The sequence below is a fragment of the Cornus florida genome, unplaced genomic scaffold (assembly GCF_030987335.1).
Source record: "Cornus florida cultivar Cherokee Brave unplaced genomic scaffold, ASM3098733v1 CherokeeBrave_3.0.0_Hap2_Chr02, whole genome shotgun sequence".
NCBI lineage: Eukaryota > Viridiplantae > Streptophyta > Magnoliopsida > Cornales > Cornaceae > Cornus > Cornus florida.
Window position 1 is genome coordinate 33084278 of NW_026775572.1, and position 27513 is coordinate 33111790.

General features: G+C 34.3%; 1 protein-coding gene and 2 pseudogenes across 1 annotated transcript; 2 read left to right on the forward strand and 1 right to left on the reverse strand.

Annotated features, from left to right (window-relative positions):
* Positions 1-1006: 1006 nt before the first annotated feature.
* Positions 1007-15978, reverse strand: LOC132296010 (ABC transporter G family member 17-like; annotated as a pseudogene).
* Positions 15979-18903: 2925 nt separating this feature from the next.
* Positions 18904-25421, forward strand: LOC132294595 (rRNA-processing protein fcf2-like; annotated as a pseudogene).
* LOC132296011 (glutathione transferase GST 23-like) lies at positions 24217-25339 on the forward strand. The gene is made up of 2 exons (XM_059794263.1): positions 24217-24534; positions 25070-25339. The coding sequence occupies exons 1-2, from the start codon at positions 24217-24219 to the stop codon at positions 25337-25339; spliced, it is 588 nt and encodes a 195-aa protein (XP_059650246.1).
* Positions 25422-27513: the final 2092 nt, after the last annotated feature.

Below are 27513 nucleotides of genomic sequence, written 5' to 3' on the forward strand. Positions count from 1 at the left end.
GCTTGAGCTTGGCGAGTAGCATCAATATTAAGCTTAATAATCAAAATTATCTAGGATTGAACATATTTTAATTTGACGAAGTCAAATAAAAGTAATTAAATATTAAATACTCGAGCCGGTTCTTCTTTAACTCGAAAGCATGATCAAAGTTTTTTTCAATTGTTGAAGTCCTAACTATAAAGACAATATTTCAAAAATTATTCATCTAAAAGTACTGAATTGACCTCTTGAATTTGAAATTGAATGAAATTTAGTACAAGGTTTATTCCAAATTTTCCAATTCCAAATCCAACTTTGTATCCTCCAATTTCAAATTCAAACCGCCGATTTAGTGCTTTCAAACACAATATCAACAATTTCAAAAAAAAAAAAAAAAAGAAGTAAGAACTGCTTTTCACACCTTCTACTAAAACATTAGTTACAAGATAAGTGACAAATAGAAAAACATACAATATCAAAGATTAGCTACTTCCAACACAAATCTAATTAAAACATATTGACAATTGGATCAAAAAAGTTACATTATTATTCAGCTATTTTGCTTCATGTAGAGGTGTGGAATAGGGATTCACCACCACTATTTCTGTTTTTCTTAGAAAAACAAACCTAACATCTCCAATTAAAGGCTTGACCTTTTCAACAATCTTGATTATGCCAAAAGATCACATAGCCCAAATCAAAACGTACTTCCAGCCATAAAATCAGTTCGAAAAAAGGCAAAAAAAAAAAAAAAAAGAAAAAGAAAAATAATTCAGCTATTTTACTTCATGAAGAGGTGTGGAATACGGATTCACCACCACCTTTTCGGTGTTCTTGAGAAAAGCAAACCTAACATCTCCAATCAAAGGCTTGACCTTTTTGACAATCTTGACAATGCACAAGAACAATAATTTATAGAACACCACCATTCCAAATAGGATAGCAAGATCAATCCACTTAGAGTATCCCATCTCTACCTGAAATATATCCCTCAAAATTTGGCCGCCATCAATAGTTTTAGGCCCTATTAATTGAGTATTAATAAAAATAAGTCCTTGCGCTGAAGTCCCACGAGATAATATATAATGGCTCCAGGAATCAAAGAGATGACAAGCAAGTATGCCATGGAAGAAAGTGTGTTGGCAATGGCAAATGCTGCAGCACCATAATGTCCATTTAACCTTTCCTGGTCAAAAACCTAAGCATGGTAGAAAGATTGGTGTTTGATTAATTTGTTTGAAATTAGATTTTGATTTATAAATTGTTGGAACGAGTTTAATTCACCTTCATGTCCTCTATAAAGGAAGGAAAACCACCAATGGCCATGATAGTCAAGAAGAAAGCTACAAACATGAGCATTGAGCCTTTTGCCTAATTCATTCAAAGCATACAAATAGTTACATGTTCATTTGAAATTCAAAAACCAGAAAATTTTAGACTAAAAATAGTTATATATGACATGAGACTTACTTGAATGGAGTGATAATCAGAGCCCATATCATAGAAGACAGTACCTAAACCAAAACCCAATGCTATGTATATAGCAAGGCGCAACCAGTAGTAGCCTAGGTCACGAAACATGTTTATAAAAGACCGCTCTGTAAGAACACGGCATTGGGTAGAGAAGCTAGCTTGGCTTCCCTTCTTCTCTATTGCTCCTCCACCCTAACAACATGCAAATATTATATATCCAATACATATAATTGTCGTAAGTTTTTTTTTGGTTTAATTTTCTTGTCCTATTTAAATGAATTTGTTCAATATCTTACCTGTTTATGTATCTCAGCTATGTGTCCTCGAATTTGCTTGCAAGTATCAGATGATTTGGAAGAGTTTACTAGAACATCAATTACTTCCTCAGTTGTCATTTTTCCACCAACACCTTGTTCAATGTCCTAATAGTGAAATGTAGTATCAAAATTGAATATCATAGATGTATAATATTAGGAAAAAAAAAAATACACTCTCAATAATTGAGTGCCTAGTACCTACCTCATCAAAATTTGTGTTGATTGTTCTAAGGTAATGATCAGCTGGATTTTGCAGACTTGGGCATGGAAAACCATTCATAGCCAAAAACTACTTTGGACCAAAAGTAGTAAAAGTCACTAGTCATTTCATTTTCGAATAGAATGTACACTATATGTAAACATTAAAGTTGTAAACTAACCTGATTTGCTGCATAAGATGGACCAAAGTACACTGTTCTGCCCAAGGAGAGAAGACAGAGATAGTCAAAGAGCGCAAAAACCTCACTACAAGGCTGATGGATGGATGATATGACTGTCATTCCATCTTCTTGTGCCAGTTTCACAATCCGGCTCGTGACATAGTACGACGTAGCACTATCAAGACCACTTGTTGGCTCATCGAGGAAGAGAAGCTTTGGGAGCGTAAGAATCTCCATACAAATGCTCACTCTCCTCTTCTGGCCACCACTAAGGCCTTTGCTTCCCCAACCTCCTATTCTCGTGTTCATTGAATCCTGTAACCCCATCTCCCTAATTGTCTTCTTTGCTCTCTCCTTTTTCTCGGCACTTGACATTGAATTCGGCAATTGGAGATGAGCAGAGTAGTGCACAGCTTCTCCAACAGTTAAGGTCCATGTTAGAATGTCATCCAGTGTTACATATACCTAAATTGAGGAAAAGAAATTGTGAAACTATTAGATAAATGATCATTTTTCAATAACATGTATTGAATTATCTAAACTTGTACAAGATCGTGAGTTTAATTTTACTAGATTAGTCCTAAACATAGGTTTGTGCCCCCAAGGCTTATGGAGCATAAGCATGATTTGGAGCATAAGCCTTGTATGTACTCCTCCCCAAGAACATCGTAGAATGATTTCTCAACAGCTTGAAGAGCCAAGCAGTCATGGTACACATTGAAATTGGGCATTACACTTGCCACAATCATCATCAGGCTCTCCACCAACATCATACAAGCGAAAAACACCAAAACAAAGTAGGTGAATTGTTCGTATTCTCTTTGAAGTCCGGTGAGGAAATAAGCAATTGATCCAAGAATCAGTGATATGAGTAACAAGTATGGCGTAGAAGAAATTATGTTGCCGATAGCAAATGCACCGGAACCATAATGCCCATTTAATCTTTCTCTTTCAAATACCTGCAGGTTAGTGTCAAATAGATTTTAGGCATATATTCAACTAGTTTGAAGCATTTCACTAAGCTGAAATTAAAAGTTTTTAGGATTGAAGAATTTTGATGATTTTCACCTTCATATCCTCCACAAATGAAGGGAATCCACCAATGGCCATGAAAGTTAAGAATGAAGCACAAAACATAAGCATTGCACCTCTAGCATGTAACAATGGAAACCATATACAATGATTAATTCAATCTAAAATTGATGATTAAACTGCATTGTGATCATCTAATGTTTTTACCTGTATTGAACTATAACTTGAGCCAACATTGTAGTAGATGGTGCCAAGACCTGCGGCCACTATGACATAGATACCAAGTCAAAGCCAATTGTAGCCAATATCACGAAACATGTTCACGAAAGACCTCCTCGTAAGAACCAGACATTGGGTAAGGAAATTAGTATGACTTCTTTTCATCAAAGCTCCACCTCCCTAAAAATGAACAATGTTTAATTTATTTAGTTAAGTACTTTTCTATTTATTTGTAAAATTGAAAAAGTAAGATGTAATATGATTTGTGAATTGTTTGCTGACCTGTTTGCATATTTCAGCTACCTGCCTTCTAACTTCTAGATAACTATTTGATGATTTATATGAGTTTATAAGAGTATTAATTGCTTCCTCAGTGCATATCTTCCCGGCGGAACCTTATTCAATGTCCTGTGTCAAAATTGTAGGTCATTGAAGCTTGAAACTTATGAAATAAACTATTAAGACTTATTATAGCATGCTAAAAAAATGCAAAATATATAATTACCTCATCGAAATCCTTGTTGATTGTTTGAAGAAAGTGCTCGGCTGGATTCACAAGTGTTAGGCAAGGGAAGCCATTCAATGCAAAGAACTACATCACAAAGAATGTAAGAGGGATTAGTTACATATACAACAATGCATTAGTGGATGGTCCACATAATTTCACACACTACTGTGTGTGAAATGATTATAACACACGTGCTGTACTGCAGAGGATTCTAACTCATATAAATAAACGCTTGCAATTACCTCATTTACTGCGCTAGCAGGGCCAAAGTAGACGGTTTTTCCAAAAGAGAATGTGAGATATATTTTATAATTAGCTAATTTCGTTGTCAAAACAAGTTCGATCGAGTTGTAATTTTTCTATTCAAAATTTCGAAGATTGAAGATCAGATGCGGATTTCAAGAAGTACAAGTGTTCATGGGTTACTATACTCCGAGATGATGAGAATAACGCTCAAAGAAGGTTGAGAAGTAGTGAGAACAGTTAAGAAGGGTTCTGAAAGGTTCAGAATAACTTTAATTGCAAAATATTGCAAAATTTCAAGACTGCTCATCTTGAATCGGTTCAAGAGGGCTGAACCGGTTCAAAAATTCGTGGGATTCCTTACTGTCCATCTTGAACCAGTTCAAGATGGCTTAACTGGTTTAAGGACTTTTTGCAGCACTTAGATTTTAGTTTCCTTTTTGCTGAAAGTTACCTTTTTGATTCCAACTTCCTTCCAAGTCCTATGCACGGAATTTATCATATTTTCTAAGGGATTAGGATTTTTTAAACTCTATATAAACCATGTCATATACATTGGTTGAGGTGCGGCTTTAGGGAAAATCAATTCTATATTTAGAGAAAGCCGTTAGAGAGAGAGAAATACAGAAAATCAAATTTGATTATTCTAAATTTATTTTTTAGAGCACACATATATATTCATGAGTGATATAGTTATAGTATTCTCTATCTCATCGGAATTAGAGCTGTATTGAAGATTAAGATATTCCTGATAATCAGCAGGATTTAATTCTTGTACAATCAAGTTTAGATCTTGAAGAACAGAAATAAATGCAGTCACACTTTGAAAGTGGAGCATTCGTGGAGTGCTATCTGATCTACCTGCTACTCTTCTACAAATACCAAGTGTCAGCCTGAGATCAATTTGCTGTTGGACGGGGAGTCGCAAAGCCAGAAGATCGTCAGCCGTTGGTGTGGTGTAGAACGATAGGGTGTGAGCCAGAGTCAAAGTTCGGTATACTTTGTTTCAAACATAGTGGATTGGTTTACTTTGGACTGTATAGTCCCCAAGGTTTTTCCCATAACAGTTGACGTATTTTATCAACTGGGCTTTCCTCGCTAAAATCCTAGTTCAATCTCTCTAACTCTAACTTACTTTACTTTTCATATATTTGTGATTGTGGATGTATGTTTAAATTGGTCAGATAATCTAGTCAATCATAAATTGAGCAAGTTGACCTAATAATCAGATCTAGGTCATTAAGGGAGTTAATCACAATTAAAATCAACTGTTTGTTTTCGTACCCGCGTAACTCTTATTTTCACAATTTGGTATCAGAGCGGGTTACTCGATATACCGAGTAGATCATAATTGTTGATTAATTGTTGATATTTGCATCATGTCTGAAAATTCATCTGTTGATGCGTTGCCTTTAACTCCTGTTTTTGATTCTGTCATAAGCATGCAAATTGAGTGGTCCAAGCTTAAAAAGGATTTTGAAATTTTGTTAGAGAAATTGAATCTTGCAGAACTTGATAGGGATGTTTATAAGTTAGAAATTTCTGTCTCTAATAAAAATTTGGAAGAACTTGACTATAAGAATTTGAATCTTCTTCATAAAATTGATTTTCTGGAAAAGAAGCTTAATAAGATAAATTTGTTTAATAAATCACTGGAACTTAAAATTGATAATTTGAGTAGTGAATTTGTTAGAACAAAACAGTCTTTTCAGAAAATTGATATTGACACTTGCAAAATTGAAAAGTTAAAAGGAGTGATTGGGAATGTTATGAGTAACAAAGATTTGGCATGAACTTCAAAGGATTTGTATTTTAAAAATTCAAAGGATGTTTTTGTGGAAATTGAAACCAAGCCTTATGTTATTTCTAATTCTCCTAAACTTATTGCCGCATGTCATTTTTGTGGTGAAAAAGGGCATATTAAGTATAAGTGTCAGAAAAGAAAAATTGAACTAGGAAAGAAATTGAAAAATCTAGAGAGTTCAAATTTGAGGAAGACGATGATTAGAACTGTTGAGCCTTGTGACACTTTGCCTATAACAATAGGGAAATCATTGCATAATGAATCTAAAATTGTTTGGGTAAATAAAGAGAATTTTAAATGTCTTGCCATACACACAGCACTTAGAGCACTTGGTCTATGTGATTGGTACATTGATAGTGGTTGCTCTAGGCATATGACAGGGGATAGAACATTGTTTACCACTTTTAAAGAATGTTCAGTTGGTACTGTTACTTTTGGTGATGGTAAAGGTTCTACTGTAGGTAATAAAGGAAAGATCAAATTTCCAGGGATTGGGGAGTTAAAAAATGTTCTATATGTTAAAGGTTTAGCTGCTAATCTGTTGAGTATTAGTCAAATCTGTGATGAGGAGTTTCAAGTCAACTTTACTCAATAAGGGTGTTTTGTAACTAATGAAAGAGGTGAATGTATCTTGAAAGAAAGTAGAACTTCTGATAATTGCTATGTTGTGTTTTCAGATCCTTCACTAATGTGTTTTTCTGCAGTTACTGATGAGGCTGTTTTATGGCATAAAAGACTTGGACATGTGAATTATAATGATTTAGTGAATTTGTCTAACAATGATCTTGTTCGAGGTTTGTCTAAATTGAAGATGCCTAAGAATAAAATATGTGGTCCATATCAGTTAGAAAAAAAAAAAACTAGAGTGTCACATAAGAGACTTATTCATAGAGTCATTTCTCGACCTTTAGAATTGATTCATATGGATTTGATGGGTCGCATAACACCTGATAGCATTAGAGGAAAAAGATATATGCTTGTTATGGTTGATGATTTTTCTAAGTTAACTTTTTTTGCATATTTGAGAGATAAAGCTGATACTTTTGTGAATTTCAAGTCTATTTGCCAACTTATTCAAAATGAGAAGGGATATCGAATTAGGAGCGACAATGGAGGTGAATTCGAACCTAAGAAGTTTATTGAATATTGTGATAAAAATGGCATTAAGCATGAACTTTCAGCACCTAAAACACCACAACAGAATGGTGTAGTGGAAAGAAAAAATAGAACAATTGCAGGTATGGCTCGTACTATGCTTCAGGAGAATAAGATTGTAAGTCACTTTTGGGCTGAATCGGTACGTACTGCTTGTCATATCCTAAATAGAGTTTAGCTTAGGCCTGGAACTAACAAGACTTCATATGAATTGTGGTATAATAGAAAGCCCACTGTTAAATACTTTAGAGTTTTTGGAAGTAAATGTTATATCCCTAGAGATAGGGAACACTTAGGAAATTTAACTCTAGAAGTGATAAAGGCGTGTTTTTGGGTTATTCACAAACTAGTCGGGCTTATAAGGTTTTTAATCATAGAACCAAAGTGGTTATGGAGTCTATAAATGTTGTATTTGATGATACAAAACCTAAGATAATCTCTCCTCAACTTGATGAAGAAGAAACTAATTTTAAAATCGTAGGAGAAAGGAAAAAACCTGCAATTCAAGAAGAAGAAAGAGTTAAGGACAAAGATGAAAAAAGTGAAGAGGGTGAAGAAGATGAGGATGAGGAATTAGAGGTCACTATTGATGAACCTATAGGAATTCCTGCACCATCTCTAGATATTCTCACATCTAGCAGTTCTAGAGTTAGATTGAGTCATCTAATTGATAATGTGATAGGTCTATGGGATAAGCATGGTACTAGGAGTACATTCCATGATGATGTAGGACACTCATGCATTGTAGATGATATTGTTCATTCATGTCACATGACTCAGTTTGAACCTAAGAATATTGATGAAGCTCTTCAAAGTTCTGATTGGCTTATGGCTATGCAAGAGGAATTGCTTCAATTTGTGAAGAATGATGTTTGGGAACTAGTGCCTCAACCTAGTGATGTTAATATCATAGGGACCAAATGGATCTTTAAAAATAAACTTGATGAACATGGTCTTGTGATGAGAAATAAAGCTAGATTAGTTGCACAAGGATACACTCAAGTTGAAGGAATTGATTTTGATGAGACTTTTGCACCTGTTGCTAAACTTGAGTCTATTCAACTTCTTTTTGCTCTTGCATGTCACTTTAAATTCAAATTGTTTCAAATGGATGTTAAAAGTGCTTTTTTAAATGGTATTTTGCAAGAAGAAGTTTATGTAGCACAACCAAAAGGTTTTATTGATCCACATAATCTTGATTTGTTTTTCATCTTAAAAAGGCTCTATATGGTTTAAATCAAGCACCTAGAGCATGAAATGATAAGTTGACTTCTTATTTATTACACAAGGTCTTCAGAAGAGGAGGAGCAGATAAAACGTTGTTTATTTTCAGGAAAGGAAAAGATTTTCTTGTTGCTCAAATATATGTGGATGATATTGGTTTTGGTACTACTTGTGATAACCTTGTTCATACTTTTTCTAAAGATATGAGTAAAACTTTTGAAATGAGCATGGTTGGTGAACTGACTTTCTTTTTAGGTCTCTAAGTGAAACAACTTGATGATGGGATTTTCAAATCTCAATCAAAATATGCAAAGGAGCTAGTTAAGAAGTTTGGTATGAAAGATTCAAAGCATATTCAAACTCCTATGAGTACTTCATCCAAATTGGATAGAGACTCTGATCCTAACAAGGTTGATCATTTCTTGTATAAGAGTATGATTGGTAGCTTGTCGTATTTGGTAGCAACTAGGCCAGATATTTCATTTAGTGTAGGTGTTTGTGTTAGGTATCGAGCTAATCCTAGAGAACAACATATTCTTACAGCCAAGCGCTTTATTCGTTATGTCAATAGTATATTGAAGTATGAATTGCGTTATTCTTCTGAGTCTAACTCTGAGATTACAGGCTATACTGATGCTGATTGGGCTGGAAATAAGGATGAAAGAAAGAGTACTTCAGATGGTTGTTTCTATGTTGGTACTAATCTTGTTTCATGGTACAGCAAGAAGCAAAATTGCATATCTTTATCACCTTGTGAGGCTGAATACATTACTGCTGGAACTTCTTGCACACAATTGCTTTGGATGAAATAGATGCTTCTGGATTATGGAGTTGATCAAGGTACTATTTCTATCTTTTATGATAATACTAGTACAATTAATATTTCAAAGAATCCAGTTTTGCATTCTAGGACTAAGCATATTGACATTCGACATCACTTTCTTAGGGAACTTGTTGAACAAATTGTCGTGTCTTTGGAAAAAGTGCATACTGATTAGAATTTGGCTGATATTCTCACTAAACCATTAGATGCTCCTAAGTTTTCTCATTTTAGGAAATCTATTGGTGTCTGTTGTCTTGATTAGATGCATTGCAAAGACATAGTTTATAAAGGATTTACATACATATCTTGAGAGTCTAGATTATGTTTTTGGAAAGTTAAGCAAACCATATTGAATACAAAGAGATTAATGACAAATGGATTATTTGTGAAAATCATACAATGGCTATGAATTGACAAAATTGGTTTTGCTTAGTTATTTTGTATAGTAAATGAATCATTGATAGTACATTTATTTGAGATGTCATTGTTTTGGTCAAAGATAATGTTGATATGATTGGTCATTGTCTTGAAATTTAAATTTGATTTATGTGTTTTAGACCAAAAGAGTGAAAAAAAATTGAAAAACAGCTTGGAATGAAAAAGTTTTTGAAAAAGACAAAATATTTGATGTTTAGAAAAAGGTGAGATGGAAAAGGCTACATTTAGGATTTGTCCAAGAGCTACCTTGACTCGAAACAAATGGGAATAAGGGAAAGAGCTAGCTACCCATAAGCGTGAAAGCCGCCGATGTGCAAAAAGAAAATGGAGCACAAAGAGAGATATAGAAAAAAATGTCTTTTGCACATGTTGATTGTTTGATTTCTAAGGATATGTAATATCATTGATTTATTATCTGAAATCTAAACAATTGATAGATCATATATTTTTGGAATTTGGTGGTGATTTTACTACACTTACTAAGTTTGTGGAACTTAAAAGAATTGTTCTTAGTTATTTCTATTGATATATATAATCTTGTGGAGTTTACAATCTCATTGATTTCAGTTTACAAGATTTATATAGTTGGTTGTTTCCTTGAGACCCTTGTTAATTTGTGACAAAAAGGGGGAGATAATTTAAGAGTTGAGATATTATCAATCAATGTAATTTACTTTCCTACTTGGGTAGATTGCTGAATTGTTTTAGGGTTTTGTCACGAAATTACCAAAGGGGGAGATTGTGAGACATATTTTATAATTGGCTAATTTCATTGTCAAAACAAGTCCGATCGAGTTGTAATTTTTCTGTTCAAAATTTCAAAGATTGAAGATTGGATACGGATTTGAAGAAGTACAAGTGTTCATGGGTTACTACACTTCGAGATGATGAGAACAACGCTTTAAGAAGGTTGAGAGGTAGTGAGAATAGTTATGAAGGGTTCTGGAAGGTTCAGAACAACTTTAATTGCAAAATATTGCAAAATTTCAAGACTGCTCATCTTGAACCGCTTCAAGAGGGCTGAACCGCTTCAAGAATTCATGGGATTCCTTACTGTCCATCTTGAACCAGTTCAAGATGGCTAAATCGGTTCAAGGACTTTTTGCAGCACTTGGATTTTAGTTTCCTTTTTGCTGAAAGTTACATTTTCGTTTCTAACTTCCTTCCAAGTCCTATGCACGAAATTTATCATATTTTCTAAGGGATTAGATTTTTTAAACTCTATATAAACCATGTCATATACATTGGTTGAGATACGGCTTTAGGGAAAATCAATTCTATATTTAGAGAAAGCCGTTAGAGAGAGAGAAATTCAGAAAATCAAATCTGATTATTCTGAATTTATTTTTTAGAGCACACATATATATTCATGAGTCATTTAGTTGTAGTGTTCTCTATCTCATCGGAATTAGAGCTGTATTGAAGATTTAGATATTCCAGATGATCAGCAGGATTTAATTCTTCTACAACCAAGTTCAGATCTTGAAGAACAGAAGTAAATGCAGTCACACTTTGAAAGGGTTAGAGCATTCGTGGAGTGCTGTCTGATCTACCTACTACTCTTCTACAAATATCAAGTGTCAGCCTTAGATCAAGTTGCTGTTAAATGGGGAGTTGCAAAGCCAGAGGATCGTCAGCTGTTGGTGTGGTGTAGAACGATATGATGTGAGCCAGAGTCAAAATTCGGTATACTTTGTTTCAAACATAGTGGATTGGTTTACTTTAGACTGTATAGTCCACGAGATTTTTCCCATAACAGTTGACGTATTTAATCAACTGGGCTTTCCTCGATAAAATCTTGGTGCAATCTCTCTAACTCTAACTTGCTTTACTTTTCATATATTTGTGATTGTGGATGCATGTTTAAATTGGTCAGATAATCTAGTCAATTATAAATTGAGTAAGTGACCTAATAATCAGATCTAGGTCATTAAGGGAGTTAATCACAATTAAAATCAACTGTTTGTTTCTGCACTCCGCGTAACTCTTATTTTCACAGAGAGAAGACACAGATTGTGGAAGAGAGCGAAGACTTCACTGCTCGACCGATGAATGGAAGTGGTGACAATCCTTCCATCCTGCTGATCGAGCTTTGTAATTCATTTCATGACATAGTATGACACGGCACTATTAAGCCCGCTCGTTGGTTCATCAAGGAATAGAAGCTTTGGGCGTGTTAGGATCTCTATGCATATGCTAACTCTCCTCTTTTGTCCACCACTAATACCCTTAGCACCCCATCCTCTAATCCTTGTGTTCACACAGTCTTGCAATCCCATCTCTCTTATGGTCATTTCTGCTCTGTCCCTCTTCTTAGATTTGGACATGGAGTTTGGTAGTTGGAGCTGAGTAGAGTAGTACACTGCTTCTCTGACGGTTAAGGTTGTTATTAAGGTGTTATCTTATGTGACATAAGCCTGTATGGGTAAAAAGCAAATGAAAAATAAGTAGTCTAGATATTTAGGGGAGTTATTCATAAACAATTTGTGTTCGATTTATGGAAAGACAGTCTCCAGCGGATCTAAATATTCATAAATATAGACTTGTATATTAATACGAGTCAAGTTTATGCTATGTTTTTCGAGCTAGTAACGACAAATGAGCCGAGCCTAAGTTCATTTGCAACACTATTAAGATTTGTATAACCTTATTGATTATTCTTCATGGTCTATAAATCAATCAAGAAAATGTTTAGATCTTAATCTTTTTCCTTACCAAGGTTCCATAAGCCAATGCTTGTTTGCAACCATTAATCAAACAAGCCTAATCTCCCCGCAATATGAGTTAAAGTCATGGTGTTTTTAGATACCGTAGAACCATCAACATACTGTAACACTTGTCTAAAAATAGCTCATAATTTTATTTTATTAGGTAAATACATTTCACACCCACAAATGTCTATTATGGACTCGAATATCACACTATTTCTTTATAGAATGAGAAATTATACTAAGCTGAATTAATGACCTACTGAGAAAAATATCTCATAACTAGTAGTAGATCAAAGTTATATATTTTTAACAAATACAAATGTTTACTCATATAATACATCTTATGACTGTTTATAAATCAGTAAATCACTGTCACTTTCGGTCTATATTCGAAAGTAACAAAAAAACAAGTCATTTGTAAAGAAAAACTAGTGATAAAATTCAACAAAACACCAAAAGAGTAATAATAGACTAATCAATATTCTGTGATGATGAAAGTTTTTTGTTTTCATAAAATGTAAATTTATGGCTATCATTGGATACGTTGGTGAATTTTTTTTTTTTTTTTTTTTTTTTTCAATTTTGTCTTGTTAAGGCATGAAGCGCTCAATAATTTTATTTGTTGATTATTAGATCTAGAAAGACAGAAAGACAAAGATATAATATGAAAGAATATATTGAATTGATTTAAAATGATACAAAGGAGGACATATAAATAGGCTTGCCTATAACGGCTATATAATATAATATATTATTATATATTAACATTCCCCTCAAACTTAAGGTGGTAGAGCAGAAACCAACTTGAATTTGGAAAGAAAAACTGGAGCGAAAGGCGATATCAAAGTTGTAAAGATCCGATACGTGGAGGTGCTTAGAAGCACATGATAGACCACTTACGGCAAGTGTGGTAGCCTTGAGAGAGCTCTTGAAAGCTAATATTTGAGTGGAATTTACCACTTACGAGACGCACGAATGCGTATGACAGAGCGGGATTACCGCTTGATAGAGTGTTATAACCACTTGAGATGCGCACAGGCGCATAAAGACCACTTTATGGCAGATGTGGTAGCCATGAGCTCTTGAAAGCTAATATTTGAGTGGAATTATAGAGTGGAATTACCACTTGAGGTGACGAAACTGTAAAGTTTCGACACGCTGAGGTGTTTAGGAGCATAACGAAAGTGGGATTACCACTTGAGGTACACGAAGGCACATGACAGAGTGCTTGGAAGCACGTGATAGAAATGTCGATGACAGAGTGTTTGGAAGCGCATGATAGAGCCAGATCAATGCCGAAAAACTAGGCGGGCTGTACTCCGAAAATTGGAACTGGTCGGAATACGCTCCCTCGGGATATCAGGAGCATTTAGAACTTAAATCTAAACTGGACCAAGGCTGAACTGAACAGGGCTGAATATTGATCTAGGCCAAAATTGAACTGGGATGGATACTGAACTGGGCCGATTCTGAAAAATTGGGTTTGGAATAGTCCAAACAAGGAATTATATATATATTTGGTTAATTTTATGGCAGATAGGTGAGCCTGCCAACACTTTTGATTGATGGATAAAAAGATCCGCACCACTTCACCACGCTTATTTGCTATCTCCTATCTTCTTCCGATACATGTGTGGAGGGAAAAATTCCGCTCCAATAAAAGTCATCCACATAGCTACAATATAAGTCATATTTTTAATCTCTTGGTGGGTTACAAAAGCCCAACCCTGTTCAAGCCCAAATTAAATCACTAACAGCCCAATATCGCCTTATTTGAACTTCCAGCCAGTTAATAAAGTCAGTTGGACCAAGTTACATTCGGCCCAGATTTGTTTATAGACAGAACTAGTCCTACCAAATAAAGGATCCTTCATACAATGAAGTTTTACAGCAAGAGAAATCTGGCATAGAAAGGAGTATAGAAGGAAACAACATTATAGGAAAGAACATTGTATATGGAATGTACTAGAGGGCAAGCAATGCGAGTCCAACTATAATTCTACCACGTTTTTGCATATAAATAGAGGCCTAAACCTCCAATAAAGATCTTGGAGCAATATATGCTTTTCTCTGAGTATTCTTATTACTTATTATTATTATTTTGAGTGAGTTGTATTATTTCTTTTAATTTCTTTTATAGAGACAAATTTTAAACCTACAATGATTAATAAAGTAAAAAATAGGAATGGGAAAGATAACAATTTGAGAGAGAAAAAAAAGAAAGGAAGAGAGAGAGTGGTGAGTGGTTGAGTAAAAAATGGGAAAAGGGAAGAAGGGGATTGCGGACAAAATTTTACACAGAGAGAAAGTTTTCTCTCTAAGGGTGTGTTTGGTAGGGTTGATTTGGAGGAATAGGGAGAGAAAAGAAAAGAAAGGATAAGGTGGGAGCATGTTTGGGTGAATTAAGCAAAGAGAAAAGAGAAGAGGGGAGAGATACAAAGGGATAACTATTCCTTCTTATCCCTCATTTGGTTTCTCTCCTAATTTGAGAAGATAGGGAGAGAAAGGATAGTGGAGTAAGTGATTAATTGGTAATATCAAAAATACACTCCACAAATTAATATACAAAAAAATTATTCCATTTATGTCCCAAACAAAAATAACTATCCATTCTTTTCTAAAAGGGTAAGACATTAATTTAGTTACTATCATTTCTTTTCTTTTATCTTCTCTATCTTATCCAAATAAGAATAACTATCATTTCGTTTCTTTTCTCCCGTATCTATCTAAACATGAATAGAAATTATTACTATCCTTTTTTTTTCTTTTCTCCTAACTAATACTTTATATTTTCTTATCTTTTCTTTCCTATCTATCCAAACACCCTAAATGAAAGAAAAGGTGACTTGGAGAGAAAATCTAGAGAGAGAGAATTCGAATAAGATGGAAACTATTGAAGATAGGCAGACTTGGGTTGAGAGGAAGGTGAGAATCCAGAACCAGAAGTAAGAGAGAGAAAGATAAGAGAGAAACAATCCTAGAATTGTTGAGATTGGGTCGGTGATGAAGTGGAGGCCGACGATGTGGGTTGGCGATAAATGATTCACTGAACCATCAAAGAGTTTTCGGACCAGGGGAGACAGCGACAAAGAGGGCGATGAGGTTGATCGGGTCGGCGATGAAGCCGACGATGTGGGTCGGCGATGAACGGCGGAGGCGGCAGTGACAAGATAGAGCTCGGCAATGCGGCTCGGCTGATGGAATACTCAGCCGAGTGAAGAGGTTGGCGGTGGTGACAGAGTTCGGCTTCGGCTAGGCAAATAAGATCGATGGTGACGGCGGCAGAGATCTGTGGTGGCACCGGCGATTTTGGCTGTGATGGATGTTGTTTGGTGCAGCGGCGGTGACGGCTATGAGATGGTGACGGGCTAGGATGCGGCAGCTCAGATGGAGCCGATCGGTTATAAGTTCGGTAGAAATGACCGGCGAACAACGTGGTTCTCCGGTGGGCGACGGGGATCTGAGCTGATGGTTGGCGCAACGGTGGTTCAGATCGTCGGGGTAATGGTAATATATATACATATATATATATATATACATATATATATATATATATATATATATAATATGGCGGGGCAATGGTTCAGTGGAATTTGAGAGATCCAGCAAAGAGCAGAGATCCGGTACGTTAAGGTTTTGGACCGCCGCTGGAGATAAGGCTTCTGCCGCCATATTCGACGGTGACTCTGATATCATGTTAATTATCGTATATAGAAAGACAGAAAAAGACAAAGATATAATATGAAAGTTGATTATCAGATATAGAAAGACAAAGAGAAACAGATATATAATATAAAATAATATATTAAATTGATTTAAAATGATACAAAAAAGGATATATAAATAAATAGGCTTGCCTATAAGGACTATATTTACTATTACAAATATATTATTATATGTTAACATTACTTAAGCTCGATAGTAAGTCAAAAAAAAAAATTCTAAAAAAAACCTTGAAGTGATTATGAAACAAAATGTATGAGTGAGAGAAAAAGTTGGGACAAGCAATAAGAGTGCAACATGTGAATCAACAGGACGTAGTGAAGAGAAATGTGTCTGGACAAGCAATTGATGGGGATATGAAGCCAATTATATAGTGACACATTGAAGAAGATGACTAACTTCAAATTTGATGAATAATCGTGTCAATTCGTTAATTAAAATACTTTTATCTGGGCTCAAATGGAGCTCAATGTCTTGTTTAACAAATTTCAAACTTGGAAAATAAAAATATATATCTTGTACGAAGAACTAAAAAATAAATAAATAAAGGGTTTGATATCAATGGATTTCATCGAAATTAAGGATTAGTTATTTGAAAAAAGAAGTATGATGGAATTGCTATATTTATTTGATTTTAAATTTTCTTTGAAAATTCTATAAATTCCATATTTATAATACAATTAGTTATTTTATTTTTCTTTTTTCTTTTTTGTTTCTTTTTTTTTATTATTTTTTATTTTTTATTTTAGCACACTCACTATTTCAAAGCCTCCCCTTTGCTAGGCCGTTTGAAATAAATGCGTGCATTCACTTTCACTAAAAAAAGTTATTTTTTTAATTTTAACACACTCACTATTTTGAAACCGGTTCAGTAAAAAGAATTTTAGAAGTTGAGAGCTCCCCAAACAGGGCCTTAATATTTTGCTACTCCGTATAAGTTTAATGCTATTTTTGAGCCATCACAAAGTCTACTATGATGACAATAGGAGCCATTAGTTTACACAGTTGAATATTAAAATTTAAAACCTACTTTCACGGCCGAATGCATGCATTAGCCCGTGGAAATTAAGAATACATCAGTTTCTTATTTTAAATTTAAACATTTTTTTTAAGAAAAATGTTTTCAAAACATGCCGAATGTTGCAACATTTAAAAAACAGAAGTATCTTGTCAACATTGAATGCACACCAAGATGAATAAATTTTTCTACATTACTTTCAAAATTAACAAAGACTTCCATTTCTATTAATTTGTCTTTGTTAATAGATAGCACTTATTGTCCTTGTTTAGCGGTTAAGTCTTACCAACATGACTGTATATAATAACTGTAATTATTCTTGTGATGTGTCGTGTGTTGTTACTTATGGGCCTAAACTTAAATGCACCATTTTGACTTCATCTACGTGGACCAAAAAATAAATAATAATAATAATGTCAGTGTTTAAGTTCTCTTCATTTAGTTTGTTAAATAAATATTCAAATGCAGATACATCTATTAAGAGAACTGAACACTCTTATAATTACGTCACCGAATAATATTCACTAACTATTATCATATTAAAAATGTGGCATATAAGAATTTGAAACCTACGAACACAAGATTCATGGGACATGACTGGTAATACTAGAAGAACAAAATTTATATTAAATTTTGCGAACCTTGAAAGGGTCGTGGCCCCTACTGAATGTGGACTAAATACTTTTTTTGTACATACATGATTTTCTATTTTATTAATATGTTTAGAATATTTGGTGAGCACATTTTGAACACTTTACATATAAATGACACCATGACACTTATTATGAAATACTATTCCCACTTTTTATAAAACGAAAAAAAATATTAATATGTCTTTGTTCGTGAATAGCACTTATTACTGTTTGAAAACATCATATTGTACAGCAGATGACTGTACATAATAATTGTAATTGTATTTAACTGTATACATGACTTTACTTTCTATTTGTGATGTTCTGTAACAACTTATGATGTGTTACAGAAGTAGTGATGTGTCCAGCTCCAGATTTTACTTGCTATTTGTGATGTGTCCTTTGTTACAACTTATGATGTGTTACAGAAATTGTGATGTGTCCAACTCTATACTTTATTTGCTATTTGTGATGTGTCTTTCTGTAACAACTTATGATGTGTTACAAAAGTTGTGATATGTCCAATTCTAGACTTTACTTGCTATTTGTGATGTGTCTTTCTGTAACAACTCATGGGCCTAAGCTTAACTGTACCATTTTGACTTCATCTAGATGCCCACCCACCAAAAAATAGAAAATAATAAATAATAATAATATCCGTGTTTGAATTTTCTTTTTTTAATTTGTTAGGAAAAAATTACACTATTTGATCAAGTAAACAAATTAAAAAATAAAATAAAATTTAAATACAGACACATTTATTAAGAGAGCTGAAAACTCTACTAACTAGTCCCCAAATTATACCCACTAACCATTATCATACCGAAAATGTGGCATATAAGAATTTGAGACCTACAGGCACAAACATGATTTTCTATTTTTTAAATTAAAGTCCCTTGGCTGCTGACTAATGTATTTGAAATATTTGAAATCTCACTTTCGAATCACACTCTTAACTTAAATAGTGCATGTGTTGCGAATCCAATACACGTATTCTAAAAAGCAAAAATAAAATAAAATAATATAATATAGTAACTTTTAAAGAGAAGATATAATAATTACATGTCAAGTTATAACATCTAAAACTTATAAATAAATTTGAAGCCCAAACTTCAAGCCCAATTCATCTTCTTTTTAAAATAGCCCAAACTTCAAGTCCATTCATAAACCCTAATTTCAAAAAAACTGAAATGGTTAAATCTGAAGTGCTTTACTATTAATTTGAAGTGTGATTGGTAATCAGAATGCCTGAAAGCAAGCCAGTGATTGGTCTTTCATGGGAACCAAAGCTGCCTACATTCTCATCTGGAACCAAAAATGGTTCTGATAAGCCTAAAAATCTGCCTGGAATCAGTACACACATTGATGTCCTGTTTGTTCCACCTAACAACCCCAAAAAATTGAACACTTTACTGAGGAAACAAGTCAAAGATAAAGCTGGGAAGAATTAGTAAGCCTGGATTTGAATGAGATTATTTATTTTGTCTGTGTAACTATTATGTGAAATTTTGTCTGTTGATGTTTGTTGTTGATATTTTTTGTGGGTCGATTGTGAAATTGCAAATAGGTTTGACATGCCTGCCCCAACCATCACTCCGGAGTTGAGAAAAGATCTCCAGTTACTACAGGTTTTGTTATCTATTCCAGTAATTTGTTTCTTTTGTATTATTAGTTCCAGACCAGATACAAGAATCAGTCTTGTTTTATCATGTTGTAGCTTGCAAATGTATGGAATTTATTAGCAATTGATGTTGCAAATGAATTTATATGTTATTTCACACAACCATAATAATAATAATATTAGTAATATTTTATTGCAAATATACCAGTATGTAACTTACTGCAATGAATTTGTGGAATCACATGGGCACCTATATAATGCAAATTTGGGTTTAAAGATAATATAGTTAACAGATTTATGTTTACTTATTGGGCAATTAAAATTGTTTCAGAATTCATATGTTTTGTTATTTCTAGTGTTGATTTTTTATGAGGATTGGCTGAATTATTCTTTGGATTCCATATCTAAGGGGTTTAGTTGTTGTCGCAAAGGTGTTCTAGAGCCTAGGTGCAAGCCTTAGTGAAGTAAGGCACTTGTTGTATATATAACATGCAAATAAATCATATAGCATCGAAAATTTGGACTAACGGAACAATACAATCACTTCAAATTTTAAATATATGGTGTATGATGACTAGGTTTGCCACTATTAAGAGTCGGTGAATCAAGAAGATGACGTAATTTATCATGCAAATAATCCTCATTAAATCATAATTTATCATCAAACCATTAAGTATTTTTGCAATTGGAAAAGTACACATTCAGAGAGAGATTAAGTTCTTGCAGCTGGATCATAGTGTTTGCAAACAAACTAATTTTCCATGAAAAAGGCAGAGATGGGGAACAGGGAGAGAAAAGGGGAAGGGAAGGGGATGGGGTAGGTTGAAGAAACTAACCAAGAGAAAGCAACTGTTGAAGACAGAACAGAGGAGAGGAAAAAGAAAAGGAGAAGAGGTAACAACAGTGAGAGAAGGACAAAAATATATCTGTTGGGGAGGGATGATTTTTGTGACCAGAAGAACCAAAAAAAAAAGAAAAGAAGAAGGTATAAACAGAAAGAAAAAAAAAAAAAAAAATTATGTCGTGAAAGGTAAAAAAAAAAGTGCAAACTGCTCTAGCTCTTTTAGTCTCATCTGCTGCCACCTGCAGTCGTGTATCTAAAAGCAAGCTTGAACATATGCATCAATAACCACCTCTTGTAACCGATTCGCTTACCCTTTATCACATACATCACGCTGCTCCTCCTCCTGCTTTTGTCAACTGTTCCTACGATGAAGTTTGCATGTGCCAATTGATCACTGATATTACAGTCGGTTATCGTACTGCATTACCAACCAACACTTCTGTTGTACAATATATCCTCTCAATCTTTTCCATGTGACTGAGAATTAGAAAATGAAAGTACACTGTAAAGATGTACAAGTGAAATTAGTGGCAGTTTAGTGCCTAACCACCCATGCTACTTGTTCTGCTTCCTGGTAACTTCACTGTAAGTTTCTGTCAAGTTTTACATAGCTTTGTAAATGATGTCTTCAGTTACTTAAATCTTCTATAGGATGTCTTTTCTTCAATGGAAATATTTCAAAAAATTTATATTAATATATACATACACACACATATATACATTCTTTAAAGCTTCAACCTGCTTTAGCAAAATTGTTTCAGTAAGTCCCCGACTAAAAATATTTGTTTCAGTTTCAGTGAGACTGAGGCTTGCCTATTGCCTAGTCAACCAACAATTTGGGAATTTAATTTTACTAATTTTGGCACTTAAAAATCTTATTTTGAACACTCCGTCATTCTTCTTGTGTCACATGTCATTTTAACTAATGTGCAAGATCTTTCGTCTGGTTTAAAAATATAATTTAAAAAGACATGTATGCCGACAACCTGAATGGCGGTGGGACCCCCAAGCAGTGGCAATAGCTTTGAGTTGTAATTCAGCATTCACAAAATTGAAAGAATTGAAAATTCTTCCTTCTTTCCTCATTAAAGTGGAGGCTTTAGGTGTATGTCACAGCAATGAAGAGTCGGTCTAAGCACAGGGAACACTTGCTGTTATACTTAATTCTTTCTTACTACTGCTTGAAAAGTTTTCTTTTGTAAACAAGGAATCCTTTCTAATGCAATAATGGGCCATAAAACACCTGAATTGGAAATGAGCTTTATATGTTGCCTAGATTAATGTGCCTTCCTTGATCTAGAAATTGGTATCAGGACCATCATGTTCTTGTTCTCTTATTATGTGCCATTCCATTTTTTGAATGACATCCACTAAACATGTTGCTGGAGTTCTCTAGAATCGGTATTAGATCTCCCTTATCATCACAACTTTAGTAATTATTGTACTATGATTTGTATGCATTAGACATAGAATCATTATTGGGTTTACTAAAAATCACGGTGGAGTGGCCGGTTATGGAATTGATGGTTCATCTGTGTTGGATGGATGCCAATAGATATAGATTGTAACTTTCTTATTTATTTCAATAGATATTGACTGTTTGCATTTATATCTCTTTTGGTTGATACAGTTGAGGAGTGCTATTGATCCAAAGAGGCACTACAAGAAGGGCAATTCTAAATCAAAGACACTTCCCAAGTATTTTCAGGCAAGTTCATGGTTAAAGCTGAATGTTAGTAGAACATGATTGCAACACTAAGGCGCGGATAAAATATATATGATTTGGATGCATTGCTTTGTTTTCACTTTTATTGTTTTTTTTCTTCGTGAAGTGGTAAAAATAATTGGGTATTTGGACAACAATCAGGTCGGAACGGTGATAGAATCAGCATCGGACTTCTTCACAGGCAGACTTACTAAGAAGGAGAGGAAGGCAACCCTTGCTGACGAGCTACTTTCAGATCATTCCCTTGGGGAATACAGGTGATTCAGAATATGTTACTGTTGGGCTTTTGCCCAATGCTGTATATTTTTAGCGTCTGTGGATGGCTTCTAAGATTATAAATATGTTTTAATACACATTTTAGAGAGAATTTATTATTATTATTATTATTATTATTGAAATAGTGACAATAGGTGTAATTCTTAATAATAAAACTCCTACAATTGACTTATTAATAAGCTCTATTTTAGATTGGAGACATTTTTGCCATAAAACCACAGAGGCATTATTAGTTCACTAGTAATTGCCAAGTTCTTGTGCAGCTTATTTCTCCTGTATCAATCTTTTGCAGGAAGCGCAAGGTCCAAGAGATTGAAGAACGAAACCGTCCAGCTGGGGTTGACAAATGGAAAATAAAAGGTCGGCAATCACAGAAGCGTGCAAAGCAAAGAAGGCACTGATAACTAAAAATACTGACCCATAGTATAGTATGCCATTCCCAGCCAAATTTTTCCCCAGGAAGATTAATTTTCTGCAAGACAGACACACAGAAAATCTTTCATAGCATTGGTGTTTATGAGAAGCAAATAACAGCTCATCATCGTTGATTATATTGAAGAAATCTTGCAGGTGGACAGAGATAACAGCTGTCACGACTGCAGTTCTGGCGGTGATTTTCTTGGTATGCTGGTTTGCTATTGTATTTTATACCTGAATGTGACATTATTAGGTCGTTATTAACTTAATATAATTGCTAGAATTGAAATTAATTTTGTGTCAAATATACATCATTTGGCCTTTGTGCAGCATTGTAACAAATTCTGCAATAAGTCAACATCTTCCACAATTAAGATTAGTGATATATATCTGGTTGGAAGAAAAATGAAGGGCAGAGCTTGGGGTGGAAAGGAGGGAGGGCGGATGAAGGGAGACAAAAAGAACTCTCCACTCTCCCTATCTTGTAGAGGGAAGAGGGAGAGGGAGAGGAAAGGAATAAGGAAGAACTCCCTGTACCCATTTGGCAACAAAGTGGGGTCTGAATATTAAAACCATATCACTAAATATCTATCTGCTTCTTTCAGATCATTTCAATTTTTTTTTTTTCCCCTTTACTAATTCCTAATTAACTGAATAGTATAGGAACAGTTTCCTTATTTATGTATACATATTCTTTCTTTTTCTTTTTCTTAATTGGTACTCACATACATATGTCTCCCTTAAGACTCTTAATCTTCTTTTAAAAAATAGTGTTCTGGTACCATTAGAGAACTGACCCGTCAATTCTCTCTCTTCTATTAACTACAAGATTTTAAATTTCTATGAAACATATGTATAGCTTTTCTAGCCCTTATAAATTTGCTTGAGTTTCCTTCTTTTCTCCATGTATAACTCTTCTATCACTCCAAGCTATCCTTCTATTCAAATTGTCATCCTTCTGAACCATAAAGAAAGATGAAGAGGTGTGACAGAAAGACCAATGAAGCAAAAATGGTGTCACTCAAAACCAGGGATAGGCAGAGATCTGGGCTATAGTTAAGGTCCAAAAAAATATATATTTTAGTATTACTGTACATCAATTCACTGCTCGGTTCATATGTAATACTAATCTTTCTCTTAGCCCAATCCATTTTGCAATCTTGGCTCCGCCCTGTTCAAAACTTTAATGAACAAATGTGTTTCTTAAACTCTATTTAAGTGCATTGAAAATCTCTATATCATGCTAGGGATTAAATACAACAGAGGGTCTGGACTCAACCAAGATTTGTGTTCTTGAAACTATCACTAAAGTTAAGTTTGGCTCATAAAGTCAATGAAGTAATTTGAAAATTTTCTTTAATTAGGTGAGCATAAACTGTTCGATAATAATTTGTGAGACACAACGGTTCAAACTGAATACTTTGAAAAATCAGAAAGAAGAACAAATCATCATTTATTTTTCCTCCTATTTTTCTACTTTTAAAAAATCAGAAAAAAGGAGACTTCTCACGTCGCCAAATTGTATAAGTCAATTTCCTCGTGGAAGGAAAAAAAAAAAAAAACACATATGAACATGAAAAATTTGACACCCTTGTTATAAAAGGCGAAGGCCGACAAGGAAGAGGTTGTCATAAAATCACAGAGGAGTCATATATGGCGGGAGAGGGAGAGGTGAAGCTATTGGGGACACGTTCCAGTCCATTTGTTCAGAGGGTGAAATGGGTTCTGAAGCTGAAGGGAATCGATTACGAAGAGATAGAACAAGACCTGATCAAAAAGAGCCCTCTTCTCCTCAACTCCAACCCTGTATACAAGAAAGTACCTGTCCTGCTTCACTTCCACAAACCAATCTCAGAGTCACTGCTCATCATTGAGTACATTGATGAGACTTGGGAACATAACCCTTTATTGCCTAAGGACCCTTATCAAAGAGCCATGGTTAGATTCTGGGCTAAGTTTATTGAAGAAAAGGTATGTCACACGCACACACACTAGGCTCTTATAATGATGATGATGTCCTATATATTTTCTTTGATTAATCTAGTCAGAACAATGGATTTACAGTGTAAATACTAACAAAGAGGATAGATATTGCATGTATCGACAGCTAGTGTGAATAGGTGTTATTTAATGGCCTGGTTGGTAGTTGGTAAAGCGCCTAGTTCCTTGAGCAGCTTATTCGCGTGATGTGATTTGTCAACACATTAATTCTGTTTTTCAAAACATTATTTAAATATGATTGAAACAGATAGATTTAATTGTGTCCAAAACCCTATTTCTTGGTATTGTACATATACACAGCAGAAGATCCAGGCTCATATATATGCAAGATCCTTATCTCTATTTACTGCATAGCAAATTGCATATTATATTTCAATAACATTAATTCTATTGATATTAATAATATTGTAGTTCACTTAATTGATGAGGAGAGTACTATTTCTTGATGAAAAGCAACAAGAAAAGGAAGTGATGCAAGCCAGAGATGCCCTAGAAATCATTGAAGGAGAGCTCGAGGGTAAGAAGTTCTTTGGAGGTAGACACCATTGGGTACTTGGACGTTGTCTTCGGGTGGATTGCTCCATGGCTTGAATTGTTTGAGGAGGTTGCAGGCGTCAAAGTGTTTGACCCTCTGAAGTTCCCCTGTTTGGATACATGGATGGGTTGCTTTTTAGAGTTGCCAGTGATCAAAGAGGGCTTACCACCAAGGGATTTTTTGCTTGTCTGCTTTCAAAATATCCGCCAATTTGTACTAGCTTTATCTGCTCAAAAATGAGAGCTATAAATGAAGGGCTAGTTTGTCACTGCGTTTAATATTGTTGTCTAAATAAACTTTAGCGGGCTTTTTATGATTCTTACCATCTTGCCACTTTATTGAGAATGTAACATTGTAGTATATTTAATTACATCGCTTAAAAATCAAAATTAACAAGGTTTGTAAATTTTTTTTTTTTTTTTTCTTTTGAGTGTGTGTATTGATCACATAACACAGGTATCATTTAAGTTAGGCGTGCGATTCAAAAACGAGACCTTAAAAACTTACCTTACGAATCCCTATCATCGCCGATATGTCCCTGAGGACAACAAGTTATACAACAATAAAAAGAACATTAATATTGTAACACCCGAATTTTTTAAATAAATTTCTCGATTTATTCAAATCAAAATACTTTAATTTACACCCAAGATCTCAAAAGAAAATACCATTTTATTAATACAGAATCAATTTCCTTAAATAAAAATATACAAAATTCTCTAAATAATTAATTTAATCCTCAACACCAACTCTTCCACCTAAGCCCACTACTAGCAATCTAAGTTCATCCTCGGTACCTGAAACTGGAAGGGGGTGAGACAGGGAAGTCCCAGTATAAAAAACCATAGCAAGAATTTCAAGAAATTTCATACAAAATTAACTTCACAAAAATATACATATATATTTAAACAAAATATATATATATACAATTTTAACAAAATAATAATTAATAAAATATTTAAAACAAAAATTATTTAGACCATTCAAGATACGAAGAACCCTACTCTAAAAAATAAATAAATCAACACTGCGTCATCAACATCACTGCTCCCAGCCCACTCTGAACTCTCGGATCTCTCGGTCTTTAACTCTCTGTATTTGTTTTTTCTCAATTTTTCTGTCTCTTCTTCACCAAACAAATGCCCATATAAATAGACCATTTCAACCGACCCAATACAAATATCTACGGACAAAAATCAAACAAAGGACATGTAGACAGACACGCACTTTCTTATCTCTTAGCTTCATTAATTTCTATACACACAGCACACTTATCCCTGTTTCTAGAATAACATCAAGTGCAAAAGCCAAAGTCAAAGGAAACTGTGCAAAACTAATATCAAGTGGGTCCCACAGTCACCAATTCCTTACCCACTTCGGCAGAGCCACATGCCCACCTCCAGATGTATACATATATCATATAAATGTATAAAATGCAATCAAACCAAATGAATTTCTTTAGACATTCATTTAAGTGGGACCCGCACAAACTATCACCAAATCCCATTTTTCCATTTCTTTCTTTCTCGTCCCATTTCGCCTGCTGCCCATTCTTTAACAGATATATATATATATATATATGCAATGAAATAAACCAAATAAACTCTTTAATTTATGTTGACACCCATTCTGGTATTTGGATTGCTAACCCATCTTCGGCCCAGTCGCCCAGTCATGAAAACCACATACCCTTGGCATCCGTTTTGGTAATTGGGTTCTGGCCCTAATTGGATTTAATGAGCAATGAAGAATTGGGCCGAGAGAATACAATGGGCTGAAACATGTGACAATGAGGTTGGGCTAGGAGGTATGTGGATTCGCAAATAATTTGGTTTCCGGCTGAGATAATGCAATGCAGTTAAGATATTGGGCCATACACATCACATGGATATGGATTACAAGAGAGAGGTCAATGACGTGATACACACAAGGGCATCACCGATCATATGGATTATATTTGAAATACTTTTGAATTTTATGTTAGTTAAGAATTAATATTTATCTAGGAACTTTAGTTTGAATTTAAATTCAGTATCAAGTGATAGAGTTAGAGTTTTATTGTAATTAGAATACTTATTGGTAGGAATTTGATTCTAATAATTTCTATAAATAAACAAAGAGGCATGCTGAACAAAAGGTCCAGCACCCTCAGAATCCTTATTATTATTTTGTTTGTTTTCTCAAGCACTTTCCTCAAATAGCATTCTTGCTATCTTTATCTTGCTCTCTATTTCAGGCTTGTTCTATTTCTCTCCCCATATCTCTTTCTCCCTAACTCTTCTCCCTATCACTTACTATATCTATTTCTTCCCTTTTCTATTCTCTTGTTACATTATTATAAATTGTTTACGGAAGTCCTTTTAACTAAGGCATTTTTGAACCCAAAAGAGGAATTTATTTGTTCCCTTTTTCCT